Source organism: Salmo trutta, chromosome 30 (assembly GCF_901001165.1).
Source record: "Salmo trutta chromosome 30, fSalTru1.1, whole genome shotgun sequence".
Taxonomy (NCBI): domain Eukaryota; kingdom Metazoa; phylum Chordata; class Actinopteri; order Salmoniformes; family Salmonidae; genus Salmo; species Salmo trutta.
Genome location: NC_042986.1, coordinates 18,586,847 through 18,602,995, shown reverse-complemented (window position 1 = coordinate 18,602,995; position 16,149 = coordinate 18,586,847). Strand labels below are relative to the sequence as shown.

Genomic DNA, 16,149 nt, shown 5'->3' with positions numbered 1-16,149 from the left:
TTTGAATAATTATTTAAATGCGATATTTCAATTTGTATTTTTTATAAATGTGCAAAAATGTCTAAAAACCTGTTTTTGCTTTGTCATTATGTGCTATTGTGTGTGGATTGGGAAGGGGTCTGAATATGGGAAAAGGGAAGGGGTCTGAATAATTTCCGAATGCACTGTAGAGAGCAGCTGTTGTATCGCGAGGTATCTCTACCTGAAAATACAGGATGTAAGTAATTGATAGTTAGTATTCAGCAGTCATAAAAGTATGCCTTACTTACTTTGAAGAACTACTAAAATAGTGATTTTGTCAGACAGCATAGGCAGCAGGTCTATAGTGATGAGATGACTTGAAATTAAATAATACATTCATCAAATAAAACAAATGTAATGTATACAACAACTTCAATATTTTATTAAAGTAAAGTAATGTGAATAAATGACGGTTAATAAGTTAATAATCATTAATGGACAGTCACTACCATCACAGGACTTTTATTCATTGTTTTATTCTGTGTTGTTACAGCATTCAAACCAAATAATCAAAACCAAAATCGAAAAACCGTGATTCTTTTTTAATAATTCAACCCGAAACTGAACCGACATCAAAACGCACTAATCTCTCAGCACTACTTTTCAAACAGCTCTTACACTAAAAAGGCATTGTCATAATGTTCACATTACAGTAATATTCCAACCTCAGTGTTGAAAACATAGGCAAATCATGTTTTTGCCTGCACTGGGCCTTTAAACAATGATAGTGTTTTTCTCTTAACCGTTGCTAAATCAACCTTGTGCAACCCAGGATCTCCAATTATAGTGCCTGTCGACCGCAATCCCATATACCCTGATCTGTCAGTACTTCTACATCCCCTTCTCTCTCTGTCTTTCTCTCAGTTAGATCTCTCTCTCTCTCTTCTTCTCTCTCTCCCTCTGTTTTACTCAACCCCTCTTTTTCCCCTTCTTTTTGAGGGTCTGAAGGAATCCACAGCTGTCAGCGCCTTTCAGACCCTCTGCTTCAGAAGCAGCTGCCCTGCAAACAGTAATGAGTCATTAGGACGCCAAGAAATGGTCGCCTAAAGTCATCAGGACATTGTGTCATGGTCCACTGGAGGTTTTTTCTAGTTCCCGGTTGGTCCCGAGGACATTTTTAGGACTTTCTTGGGATGTTGTGCCTTGGTCCCCCTGGAGGTTTTGTCTAGTTCCCCATTTGTCCCAGGGACATCCCCAAGGACATTTTTAGGATGTTGTGCCATGGTCCTCTGGAGACTTTGTCTAGTTCCCGGTTTGTCCCAAGGACATTTTTAGGACATTCTTGGGACGTTGTGTCATGGTCCTCTGTTGGTTTTTGTCTAGTTCCCTGTTTGTCCCGGGGACGTCACCTGATGAGCTGAAATAAACAGTTCCCCCCCTCTACCTAGGGCATGAGGTCCACAAGGCCCTGATTGGTGAACCACCGGTATACTCACAGCACTTTGTCTTTTGGCAATGCTAGGGACATCCACACACAGACAGTGCTAGGGACATCCACACACAGACAGTGCTAGGGACATCCACACACAGACAGTGCTAGGGACATCCACACACAGACAGTACTAGGGACATCCACACACTGACAGTGCTAGGGACATCCACACACAGACAGTGCTAGGGACATCCACACACAGACAGTGCTAGGGACATCCACACACAGACAGTGCTAGGGACATCCACACACAGACAGTGCTAGGGACATCCACACACAGACAGTGCTAGGGACATCCACACACAGACAGTGCTAGGGACATCCACACACAGACAGTGCTAGGGACATCCACACACAGACAGTGCTAGGGACATCCACACACAGACAGTGCGAGGGACAAAGCCACACACAGACAGTGCTAGGGACATCCACACACAGACAGTACTAGGGACATCCACACACAGACAGTACTAGGGACATCCACACACAGACAGTGCTAGGGACATCCACACACAGACAGTGCTAGGGACATCCACACACAGACAGTACTAGGGACATCCACACACAGACAGTACTAGGGACATCCACACACAGACAGTGCTAGGGACATCCACACACAGACAGTACTAGGGACATCCACACACAGACAGTGCTAGGGACAATCCACACACCAGACAGTGCTAGGGGACATCACACACAGACAGTGCTAGGGACATCCACACACAGACAGTGCTGGGACATCCACACACAGACAGTGCTAGGGACATTCCACACACAGACAGTGCTAGGACACTCCACACACAGACAGTGACTAGGGCTAGGACATCACACACAGACAGTGCTAGGGACATCCACACACAGACAGTGCTAGGGACATCCACACACAGACAGTACTAGGGACATCCACACACAGACAGTGCTAGGGACATCCACACACAGACAGTGCTAGGGACATCCACACACAGACAGTGCTAGGGACATCCACACACAGACAGTGCTAGGGACATCCACACACAGACAGTGCTAGGGACATCCACACACAGACAGTACTAGGGACATCCACACACAGACAGTGCTAGGGACATCCACACACAGACAGTGCTAGGGACATCCACACACAGACAGTGCTAGGGACATCCACACACAGACAGTGCTAGGGACATCCACACACAGACAGTGCTAGGGACATCCACACACAGACAGTGCTAGGGACATCCACACACAGACAGTGCTAGGGACATCCACACACAGACAGTGCTAGGGACATCCACACACAGACAGTGCTAGGGACATCCACACACAGACAGTGCTAGGGACATCCACACACAGACAGTGCTAGGGACATCCACACACAGACAGTGCTAGGGACATCCACACACAGACAGTGCTAGGGACATCCACACACAGACAGTGCTAGGGACATCCACACACAGACAGTGCTAGGGACATCCACACACAGACAGTGCTAGGGACATCCACACACAGACAGTGCTAGGGACATCCACACACAGACAGTGCTAGGGACATCCACACACAGACAGTGCTAGGGACATCCACACACAGACAGTGCTAGGGACATCCACACACAGACAGTGCTAGGGACATCCACACACAGACAGTGCTAGGGACATCCACACACAGACAGTACTAGGGACATCCACACACAGACAGTACTAGGGACATCCACACACAGACAGTGCTAGGGACATCCACACACAGACAGTGCTAGGGACATCCACACACAGACAGTGCTAGGGACATCCACACACAGACAGTACTAGGGACATCCACACACAGACAGTGCTAGGGACATCCACACACAGACAGTGCTAGGGACATCCACACACAGACAGTGCTAGGGACTCCACACACAGACAGTGCTAGGACATCCACACACAGACAGTACTAGGGACATCCACACACAGACAGTGCTAGGGACATCCACACACAGACAGTGCTAGGGACATCCACACACAGACAGTGCTAGGGACATCCACACACAGACAGTGCTAGGGACATCCACACACAGACAGTGCTAGGGACATCCACACACAGACAGTGCTAGGGACATCCACACACAGACAGTGCTAGGGACATCCACACACAGACATGCCTGGAGCACACGTTCTGGTAATCCGTCTGGCCCCGCAGCCTTGTGAATGTTGACCTGTTTAAAGATCTTACTCACGTCTGCTACGGAGAGCGTGATCACACAGTCGTCCGGAACAGCTGATGCTCTCATGCATGCCTCCGTGTTGCTTGCCTCGAAGCGAGCATAGAAGTGATTTAGCTCGTCTGGTAGGCTCGTGTCACTGGGCAACTCGCAGCTGTGCTTCCCTTTGGAGTCTGTAATAGTTTGCAAGCCCTGACACATAAGACGAGCGTCGGAGCCGGTGTAGTACGATTCAATCTTAGCCCTGTATTGACGCTTGGCCTGTTTGATGGTTCGTCGGAGGGCATAGTGGGATTTCTTATAAGCTTCCGGGTTAGAGTCCCGCACTTCTACCCTTTAGCTCAGTGCGAATGTTACCTGTAATCCATGGCTTCTGGTTTGGGTATGTACGTACAGTCACTGTGGGGACGACATCCTCAATGCACTTATTGATAAAGCCAGTGACTGATGTTGTGTACTCCTCAATGCCATCGGAAGAATCCCAGAACATGTTCCAGTCTGTGATAGCAAAACAGTCCTGTAGTTTAGCATCTGCTTCACCTGACCACTTTTTTATAGACCGAGTCACTGGTGCTTCATGCTTTAATTTATGCTTGTAAGCAGGAATCAGGAGGATAGAATTGTGGGACCTAAAGGGAACGTCGCTGAATGTCCTCAGGACGTCCCCTGTTTGCTGTGTGGTGAGGCTATTCGGTTAGTCACTCCCTTAAAGCCAGTGTGTGTGTGTGTGTGTGTGTGTGTGTGTGTGTGTGTGTGTGTGTGTGTGTGTGTGTGTGTTTCCACCCCTCCATCCACCTCAAACATCAAACACATTCCCCACAGCCCCAGTGAGATAAGACACTCAACACAGCAACTCTCTCAAAGAGACTCGGCATGGCCCCCTCATCACACCAGCCCAACATACGTCAACACACCCACATCAACAACCCTCACAACAACACACACCTGTCTCAGCCATGCCACCACCGTATCACCACACCATCTCTTAGCAAGAAACTAAAACAAACATTGTTACGGACAGCCAGTCGAGTCGCGTCAAGTGTTGATGTGCTTTAGGCTACATGGTGTGATAGGAAAGGTTGCACTTGTCTTTCATGCATCAATTATTGCGGTTTCATTCTATGTCATGTTATTTAAGAAGAGGATGCACCCAGTAAAGGACTACATAGCGCTCTCTCAACAAGCCTGTTGCACTGAACCATGGAGGAGCAACCTGTACTATATAACCATGACTACAAAGTGAAACACAATTTCCTGTATTACCCTGAGAGCAGAACAGACAGGTAAACGAAAGTTCCGCCTTTTGACCCAGAGGTCAGCAGTATGGGGACGTTGTGTAGTGAACCCTGGTCTGGCTCCTGGGTGGGGAGAGCGGGACGAGAGGAGAGAAGAAAGGCCCCTGGATTGCTAACCCTAAGGTACTATGAAAACAGAACATTCATGGCCAGGCCAGCTTGGCAGAGACAGAAAGGAAAGAGGAGAGTTGCTGCTACATTTACTGCTCTCTGAGAGAAGAGGAGAGGCTACAGTATAATTCAGTGGTTAAGGTAAACGGCATATGAGTGCACACAAAAATGCAGATAATGACATCTTTCTGACATCCGTACATCTCTCTTGTCTCTCGCCAAGTTGAAGTCCCTGTGTCCCTCTGCAGTTATCATGTTTTCTTTCTATCCCTCTCCCTATCGCAAACTCTGAGACTTTTAAACTTTAACAACTGTTCTGGGAATACCATGAATATGCAGAGTCACACTTTTCTGACTGAATGAACAACAACAGAAGAGGACATTAAAATTCTTGGTAACACACACACGCATGTACACACACACACACACGCACGCACACACACTGAATACATAACTGCAAAACCCACAGTCGTTATCGGAGACCAGAAACGTGTCCATCTCCAAATCCAGTAAGCAAACCTCAGAGCTATAAGTAGATGTATTTTCTTGATTCCTGGCATTTAGAGTTAACACAGGTAGACCATGAGACCATTAGTAGAGCATCAGGCCATTGACACACTAGATCTGGGAGTTTGCTTAAGGTGACTTGGTAACTTTTTAACATGTCCAACTGGCCTGAGAGGTAAATGCTATATGTATATGCTGCCGTTACTAAACCAATTCCTGGACAGCATGACTAGGGACATAATTTACAGGCCCGCCTCAGGGATCCAGACTCACATTTCACATTCAACAATGTTTGGTTCCACAGATAACAAGGTCTGTCACCACAAGGAATATGAAACTCTACCTGTATCAAATGATTTCATGGATCTAAAGGACAGTAAACGACCAATCTATCCAACTTCAGTTGAGTTGTATATATGACTAATACAGGACTAAAAGTCTCTGCCTCCCTGACTAAAAGTTCAATTGAACCCTCGGCTTTTTCTCTCAAGACAGCAACGGGAGGGAAGGAGGGAGTCAGCTGACCTGGGTTTCAGCCAGAAACAGGAAACGTGATCTTTACTGCAGCTCCTTGCAAAACAATCTTGCTATTGTTATCTCTGTTTTCCTCCTTCCCTGGTATGTTAAGGGAAATGGAAGACTAGATTTTTTGAGGGTTTGTGAGTTCTCATCCTCTTCACTCTCCGTATCACAACCCTTCACTATGTGGTTTCACAAGTAACAAATACCTCGTCCAGACAAACACCAAACCACAGACACGTACTCGGTTCCAGACTCTGAATAGGCTGGCATGATCCAAATCCAAACGGCTAGAAAATATCTTCAACTGATATTGAGCTTCTTGCTATGGAATGATAAACTACCGCCTGGGCACATAACACATCACAGACACAGTATATTTCCTCTGGCATGTGGCAGCAGAATCACAACAGGAGGATCTGAGAAACAACCACAGCACAGCGCTGTGACGGACCACAGCCTAGTTTTAATCACCTCATTGGTTTATCTTCAATTAAGGGGGCTTGTTGTGCGTCTCATCAGAGCAACAGCAGCAGCTAGCGGAGAATGAGACGCACAGCCCTCTGGTGAATAACGACAGATTAGAGGGACACAGAGGAGAAGGGTCGTGTCAGTTGGCCTGGACGGACACACGTGAAACTGGACACTGCAGCCTCGGCCATGACCTCACTCTGTTTTTCTAAGGAAATCGGACTCGTTTGGAAGGATGGAACATAAGCCTGGCACAGCAAGAGCTAGCAGTCAGAGCTAATACATACACTCAGACTGTAGCCATCAGCGCAAACTATTCCACACACGTAATAAGCATGTCAGCCTTTACAATGAACACTGATTGATAGTTCAAACAGGATTCATCCCCATCCGATTCAAAACAACAACAAACACAGTACATGTTTTACTTATTCATATGTACTGTGTTTGTCATTCCGGGAGTACTTTGTAGTGTGAGAACATAAGAACATAGGTTCCCCTACCCTACTGTAGTGTTGTGGTGTGATGCTCTGAAAGTTAATATATCTAGAGAATCATGTGTTTAAAGTGAAAATACTTTACTTCCTCTGGCAGATCATGAAATATGACATGCTCGTCATCATTAGCAGCGCTCAACCCAGAACGATGTTTTCTCCAAGATATTTCCATATTTGTCAGTGCATAGATTGTTACAGACATACAGAATAGGCTAGATCTGAACGTTTCAACTGCATAACTGTTCTGACCTGTTCAAAGAACCTTGAATAGTGGGTGGGTTGGTGATATGCAAACAGATGTAGCCCATCTAAAAATTGTCTCATTCTGAAATATATATATATATATATATATATATATATATATATATATATATATATATATATATATATATATATATATATGTAGGCCAGGCCTATTCTGAAGACCGTGAGGTGATATGCAGCAATGAGTTGTTACGTTGTTATTTCACGGCTCAAGTGACACATTTAGGGGCCCTACCTGCCACTGTGGAGAAAACGCTGTCCCGTTGGTCTTTGTCTAGGGTAGGTCCCGACGCCGTGATTGCATCTGCAGACCGGGAGAGAAAGTTTATTATTCACAATCATCAGAGCAATGAATTATCAATGTTATCTTCGTGATAGATAACTTCAAACACATGTATGAAGAGTGTGTGAAGAGAGTGTAAAACAAAAGGACCTTCCACAGCTTTCAGAAAAAGTAAGAACACACTTTGTTTCCGACAAAAGTATCGCTTCACGATCACGAACTTTATTGTAACAATTCAACAACGGAATTCATTTTGTCACTCGGAGAAACCCTGTTGCCCCGGCCTGAACGTCTGCTCGGAGGGGATGCCATGGGAACGAGAAGGGAGACAAATAATACGCCTACATTTACAACACGGCCCCGTGAGGAGAGGTGGATTGTAGCCCCAATTAAATTGACTCGTTTCAAAACGTTGCCAACCTATTTCTAGAATAACAGACCTGACTGCTGTGCACAGAAACATAACCAATATGATACATTCCCAGGTATATAGGGTACTCAACTGCTGCAATATAACACCCAACAATTATCTGACAGCTCGCAAAGTTATGGACATGAAAGAAAAGGTGTTACCTTGTTAGAATAAGTCACAAAATAACTCCACATTCTAAACAGGCTACTCCTCCAACAACAACAAAAAAGATAATGATATGATTCGTCCTGTGAAGCCTAGGCTGTTTGTGAAAGGACTTACAGGGAACGGGACCAGGGTCAAAGGATGAGAATCGTCAGTAGTACAAGAGAGTGAGAAAGAAAGAGTTTGTCGCAAGCAACTTGGTAAGTCCAGCCCCTGAAGAAGACGAAAATAGAAATCTAGGCGGGTAGCACCAAAAATAGCGTTGACATCACACTACTTCTCTCTGCCATTGTTTCAGCATAGGAGCTTCCTATTGGTACACTCTGTAGCCAATCCGAACACTAGACTTTTTACCGTCTGAAACTTTGTTCACAGTTTTTGTCAGATGGCTTCTACAGCTCCACCTGCTGACATGGCAACCACTGTTTACTGCAAGAGAATAACTATGTTACAAGAGTCCTCTACTCGTACTTTTTGGACAAGGCTATTATAAACATGTAATAACTTGTGTAATAATAAATATTCTCAGTTCCAATATGTTTCTCGATGTAGTATTTTCATGTAAACATCAATCAAGTAAACCTAACAGTATGATATAGTTTACAAGTGCTCTAGTAGTTATTGTCTCAAAATGTAAAAAAAATGTATGGTTAGAGCAGAGAAATATGGAACTCTGAGAAAAGATGAAAGTTCAAATGTAATTTCTCAGCTTTATCTGGGCATCTTCAATTTCACAGACAAATTCTATGAAATGTCTTTATGAATGCGTACAGTAGCTCTTAGGAAATGGTGTGATCTAAATAGGGCTTCCTGTCTGTCTGTTGGACAAGGTAACCCATGCACATAACTTTATCTGTCACTTCCCACTAACTCTTCCTGTGACCCTGATGCTTTGTTTAACAGTAACAGTTTAACAGTGATGTTTGGATTAAAACATCCGAATGACACAGTTGTCTACAGATGTAGGAATTTGATCACCCTGTTGCAGGAGAACTTTCTTGCAATGCAGGACATTTTTTACTTGTAGTGTATTTGAGGTTTAAAAAGGCTTCTGAAGTTTGTCATTTCCACGTTGAAATTTCAGACTTGATTTTCCCTTACGAAAACTGTAATGAACCCCTACAAAAATGTATATTAATTATAATCCACATAATAATGCACATTTCCTGCTGTAGCAAACTAACTCAAAAACAGATCCTACATGTGTACATCTTTTGCAGAAGAGCAAATAACACAATATGAGGGTTTGAGGTGGGAGTTGAGCATCACCTGCGTGTGCTGTGTGTGTTTTGAGGACAGGAAATGACAGAAAGTGATCTATGATAAAGACTTTAGTACATCGTTCAAAGGCTGTTTTCCCCGGCTTGAGCACTGCTTTTATTTCCACTCAACCTCTGTGATGCAGTTTTCAAGCTCAACAGTAAAACAAACTGTTTATGCACACCAAGAACGAAACCTAATGCAGGCTGTGCTGTGGGTTATACTCGCCTTCACATGCGTATGCACAGGGGGAGCCCAGCACCCTTACCAGAAATCCTCCCAAAGTGTGGGTGTTTATGAGTGTGTGCATGTGTGTGTGGTTTGTCTTGTCAATTACACAATTCCCCAGTCTGAATCATGTCCGGTATGAGCTGAAAATAACAAGACCACAGTGTGTGTGACAGTGAAACGGCACAGCAGGCTAGCAGCCCACAGGGAGGCACACACACATGATCACAAACACAGGCAGAAGTTTAGGCGCACTGGCAAGGCGCTGGCCTATGTGAGCCACACTGCACTGTAACACCCAAATGGAAAAGACAGGCAGCAGTGACCAATCTGTTGCTCTGGTTTAGACTGATGTTAAACTGTTTTATTTTACCCATATTATGCTGTGTCAGAGGCTTGATGCATACAAACACTCTTTTAGAGTGACTGTAAGACACTAAGAATTTCTAAGAATATAATTCAATCAAATGTATCCAAAATGTTTAAACAGAGGCTGGACATACAGAGGGCCCAGTTAAAACATGCTGCAATGTATTTTTAAAGAATATTTACTGCGTTCAGATGTCAGTTAATGTGAGGGGAAGAGGCCTCTATGTTCGTTCTATATGTACAGGATGTGGTCAGCTGTGTATTACATGTATGTACAGTTGAAGTCAGAAGTTTACATACACTTACGTTAGAGTCATTAAAACTTGTTTTTCAACCACATTTCTTGTTAACAAACTATATTTTGGCAAGTCGGTTAGGACATCTACTTTGTGCATGACACAAGTAATTTTTCCAACAATTGTTTACAGACAGATTATTTAACTTATAATTCACTGTATCACAATTCCAGTGGGTCAGAAGTTTACATACACTAAGTTGACTGTGCCTTTAAAAATCTTGGAAAATTCCAGAAAATTATGTCATGGCTTTAGAAGCTTCTGATAGGCTAATTGACATAATTTGAGTCAATTGGAGGTGTACCTGTGGATGTATTTCAAGGCCTACCTTCAAACTCAGTGCCTCTTTGCTTGACATCATGGGAAAATCAAAAGAAATCAGCCAAGACCTCAGAAAAAAATGGTAGACCTCTACAAGTCTGGTTCATCCTTGGGAACAATTTCCAAACGCCTGAAGGTACCACGTTCATCTGTACAAACAATTGTACGCAAGTATAAACACCAAGGGAACACGCAGCCGTCATACCGCTGTCACGTCCTGACCAGTATAAGGGGTTATTGGTTATTGTAGTTTGGTCAGGATGTGGCAGGGGGTATTTGTTTTATGTGGTTCGGGGTTTAATGGGATATGTATTTATGTAAGAGGGGTGTTTGATTTATGTGTTCCGGGGTTTTGGGTAATGTTCTTGTTTTGTATTTCTATGGTTTTCGATGTTGTGTATTTCTTTGTTTTGCCTGGCATGGCTCTCAATCAGGAACAGCTGTACATCGTTGTTGCTGATTGAGAGTCATACTTAGGTAGCCCTGTTTCACCTGTCCCTTTGTGGGAAGTTGTTGTAGTACTGCTGTGTGTTAGCCTGCAACACTGTTCGGTCGATCGTTTTCTTGTTTTGTTTGTTTACGTGTTCTAATAAAGTCACTATGAGCACTCAACCCGCTGCGCCTTGGTCCACTACGTACGACGACCGTTACAACCACTCAGGAAGAAGACTCGTTCTGTCTCCTAGAGATGAACGTACTTTGGTACGAAAAGTGCAAATCAATCCCAGAACAACAGCAAAGGACCTTGTGAAGATGCTGGAGGAAACAGGTACAAAGTATTTATATTCACAGTAAAACGAGTCCTATATGGACATAACCTGAAAGGCCGCTCAGCAAGGAAGAAGCCACTGCTCCAAAACCGCCATAAAAAAGCCAGACTACGGATTGCAACTGCACATGGGGACAAAGATCGTACTTTTTGGAGAGATGTCCTCTGGTCTGATGAAACAAAAATATAACTGTTTGGCCATAATGACCATCATTATGTTTGGAGGAAAAAGGGGGAAGCTTGCAAGCCGACGAACACCATCCCAACCATGAAGCACGGGGGTGGCAGCATCATGTTGTGGGGGTGCTTTGCTGCTGTGGGGGTGCTTTGAGTGTATGTAAACTTCTGACCCATTGGGAATGTGATGAAAGAAATAAAAGCTGAAATAAATAATTCTCTCTACTATTATTCTGACATTTCACATTCTTAAAATAAAGTGGTGATCCTAACTGACCTAAGACGGAATTTTTACCAGGATGAAATGTCAGGAACTGTGAAAAACTGAGTTTAAATGTATTTGGCTGAGGTGTATGTAAACTTCGAACTTCAACTGTAGTTGCCTCCCACCTGCACAATTACATTGACAAGGACTCTCAGTTTCACACACATATTATAATCAGGATCAATACACAAAATAAGACAACACTTCCAAAAAGTGCAAGATGAGTACTGTCAAAACCTAAACCATGTTCAACGGCAAGATCCTGGGATGCCTCTTAATTACATGAGAATAGTCAGAATGGATGGAGGGAGGAGGGCATCAGACAGACGGGGACAGGGATGGAAGGAGGAGGGCATCAGACAGACGGGGACAGCGATGGAGGGAGGAGGGCATCAGACAGACGGGGACAGCGATGGAGGGAGGAGGGCATCAGACAGACGGGGACAGCGATGGAGGGAGGAGGGCATCAGACAGACGGGGACAACGATGGCGGGAGGAGGGCATCAGACAGACGGCGACAGGGATGGAGGGAGGAGGGCATCAGACAGACGGGGACAGCGATGGAGGGAGGAGGGCATCAGACAGACGGCGACAGGGATGGAGGGAGGAGGGCATCAGACAGACGGCGACAGGGATGGAGGGAGGAGGAGGGCAAGACGAAGACAGTCATTGTTTGGGTTATAAACGGGGCTCAGCTGGCCTGCTGGGACACCATGCTCCACGCTGGGACACCATGCTCCACGTTGGGGCACCATGCGGCACACTGGGGCACCATGCGGCACACCATGCGGCACACTGGGACACCATGCGGTACAGTGGGACACCTTGCGGTACAGTGGGACACCTTGCGGCACGCTGGGACACCATGCGGCACGCTGGGACACCATGCGGCACGCTGCGGCACGCTGGGACACCATGCGGCACGCTGGGACACCATGCGGCACGCTGGGGCATCATGCGGCACGCTGGGGCACCATGCGGCACACTGGGGCACCATGCGGCACACCATGCGGCACAGTGGGACACCTTGCGGCACGCTGGGACACCATGTGGCACGCTGCGACACCATGCGGCACGCTGGGACACCATGCGGCACTCTGGGACACCATGCGGCACACCATGCGGCACAGTGGGACACCTTGCGGCACACTGGGACACCATGCGGCACACTATGCGGCACACTGGGACAACATGCGGCACACTGGGACACCATGCGGCACTGTGGGACACCATGCGGCACAGTGGGACACCATGCGGCACGCTGGGACACCATGCGGCACGCTGGGACACCTTGCGGCACGCTGGGACACCATGCGGCACGCTGGGACAGCATGCGGCACGCTGCGACACCATGCGGCACGCCATGCGGCACAGTGGAACACCTTGCGGCACGCTGGGACACCATGCGGCACACCATGCGGCACACTGGGACACCATGCGGCACACTGGGACACCATGCGGCACAGTGGGACACCTTGCGGCACGCTGGGACACCATGCGGCACGCTGGGGCACCATGCGGCACGCTGGGGCACCATGCGGCACGCTGGGGCACCATGCGGCACGCTGGGGCACCATGCGGCACGCTGGGACACCATGCGGCACAGTGGGACACCATGCGGCACGCTGGGACACCATGCGGCACGCTGCCACACCATGCGGCACGCTGCCACACCATGCGGCACGCTGCGACACCATGCGGCACACAGGCTAGAGTAAACACTGTGCCCAGCCTTTAGCCTAAACCCTCAGTACTGGCTATTATCTCTGAACAGGCAGTCAGACGAGCACGCTTGCATGCACACACACACACACGTAAACATACGCGCAAACACACACACAGTAAATAGTGTCCCTCAATGAAATAAGCTGTAGAAGGTCAAATGTAGATTCAACTAGCTAACTTTATGAGCTCGATTAGATTTTCTTTGTTAGTCCTACTTCTCAGAATGGTAGCAACAGAGCAGTCAACTGTCTTTTTGCTGAAATGCACTTTCTGATAATTACATGCCTGATGTGTTCATTTAAGTCAAAGTCAATCGTGTGGGTCGAAAGAGCTTTGGAATAAAAACCATGCAATAACTGAACAAAAGCAACTGAAAAGAACACAATGGCACTGGAATCTGACATACAGTACAGAGAGCATGTTCTAAAGTCAAAGAGAGAACAGTAGAGTACAGAGAACATGTTCTAAAGTCAAAGAGAGAACAGTACAGTACAGAGAGCATGTTCTAAAGTCAAAGAGAGAACAGTACAGTACAGAGAACATGTTCTAAAGTCAAAGAGAGAACAGTACAGTACAGAGAGCATGTTCTAAAGTCAAAGAGAGAACAGTACAGTACAGAGAACATGTTCTAAAGTCAAAGAGAGAACAGTACAGTACAGAGAGCATGTCTAAAGTCAAAGAGAGAACAGTACAGTACAGAGAACATGTTCTAAAGTCAAAGAGAGAACAGTACAGTACAGAGAACATGTTCTAAAGTCAAAGAGAGAACAGTACAGTACAGAGAACATGTTCTAAAGTCAAAGAGAGAACAGTACAGTACAGAGAACATGTTCTAAAGTCAAAGAGAGAACAGTACAGTACAGAGCAGAGGACAGATGGCCATGTCAAGTTTAATAACCAAAATCCCCTCCATCTACAAGTGTACGTAGTACACAGTATTGGGGAGTAGTGAACTACATGTAGTTCAACTGGTCATTTATGTCACGTCCTGACCAGTATAAGGGTTATTTGTTATTGTAGTTTGGTCAGGACGTGGCAGAGGGTATTTTGTTTATGTGGTTCGGGGGGGTGTTTTATGTAGTAGGGTGTTTGATTTATTATTTCCGGGTTTATGTTCTAGGTTTGTATTTCTATGTGGTCTCTAGTCTTTTGTATTTCTTTGTCTAGTTTATTGGGGTTGGACTCTCATTTGGAGGCAGGTGTTTTCTAGTTGCCTCTGATTGAGAGTCCTATATATGGGTATGTGTTTGGTTAAGTGTTTGTGGGAGATTGTTTCTTGTTTTGCCTGTGTGAGCCTGACAAGACTGTTTTGTTGGTCGTGCGTTCTTCGTTTTGGTGTTCTCTTGATTTAAAATAAATAACAAGATGAGCATCCACATTCCTGCTACGTTTTGGTCCTCTATTCCCGACGACAGCCGTTACAATTTAACTACATTTTGCAGTAGCTTGGTGGTAGTTGAACTAAAATCAAATCTAGGTAGAGTTTTCAGTAGTTAATTACTTTCTTGCCATGTAGTGGTGTAGCTAACTACTGGAACTACACACGACTTTTTTTGGCAAAAACAAAATAAAATATGGGTGAAGTAGGCAAGAATGTTGTTTAATTTTCGGCATCAGACCTGCCTAATTCTCACTTGAAACATTGTTTTTGTGTTTAATAGGATAAATTACACATTTTGTTAACATATGACCAGAAAGTGATCTGTCTGGCAATTTGTAATCTATGACATTTCAAATGTACATACGATCATTGGATGTAGTGAACTACTTTTTCAAAGTAACTTTAATTTAGTAAACTATATTTTTGGGTAGCTTTAGTATAGCTTTACTTCTTCCAGTGTGAAGGATTTGATAGCTTGGTAAACTAGATTTTCAGTGTAGCTTCCCCAGCACTGGTCATACAGCTTCAAGCACATATACTGTAGTATACCGTCATAAACGTACACTAGTGTTCCATCAGGCACACACAACACAAACAAAGTGTGTCTTTGTCATTGTCCCTGTTATTGAAACCCCTTGGCCCCAGAATGCCTGCCAGCCAGCCAATCCAGTCATATGAAACAACTGTCTCTCTCTGCCTGCCCTGACCTCAATGCATCTACTCTACGCACTTGTCTACAACACACACTCACACACACACACTCACAAATAGGGAGTGTGTGTGTGTATTTTTCCCGATGTCTAGTATAATGTCTGATCAAGATGACAAGAGAAATGGCTAACCAGGAGACCAGAAGTTGCCAACAGCGGTGGTGGTTGTTGAGTATAAAATATCAGGCAGACCACAGCGCATGTACCACCCTGCCAGCCTACTCCATCACCACCCAACAAATTTTCAAGATACAATTTCTGAAATATCCACACTAATTCAGCATCTATGGTTTAAGAAATAGTACACATTTTATATTATTGCTGTATCAAAATATAGACATGGTTGCCAATGGGTTTCTTACTGAATAAAGCTTTTTAGAAATTCAATTTGCGCATTTTAATCTATATTTATAAACCGCATATTTGTGTGAAATATGTTTTCCTGCCATGAATCACTTACATTTTGTGATTAAAAGAGAACCAAGGCACCAACTCATC

The 16,149-nt window shown here is 45.2% G+C and overlaps 1 protein-coding gene across 7 annotated transcripts in view; it reads right to left on the bottom strand.

The window, feature by feature from the left end:
• The window catches only part of LOC115168166 (histone deacetylase 7), a 76,222-nt gene that overhangs the window by 45,721 nt on the left and 14,352 nt on the right, over positions 1-16,149 (bottom strand). For 5 of the 7 annotated variants that reach the window (XM_029723177.1, XM_029723179.1, XM_029723178.1 and 2 more), the window contains one exon: positions 7,526-7,594. In XM_029723177.1, the coding sequence (XP_029579037.1) occupies positions 7,526-7,594 (69 nt within the window). Of the gene's footprint in view, positions 1-7,525; positions 7,595-8,146; positions 8,519-16,149 lie in introns of those variants that run through there. The other 2 variants (XM_029723182.1, XM_029723181.1) reach the window with 2 other exon arrangements.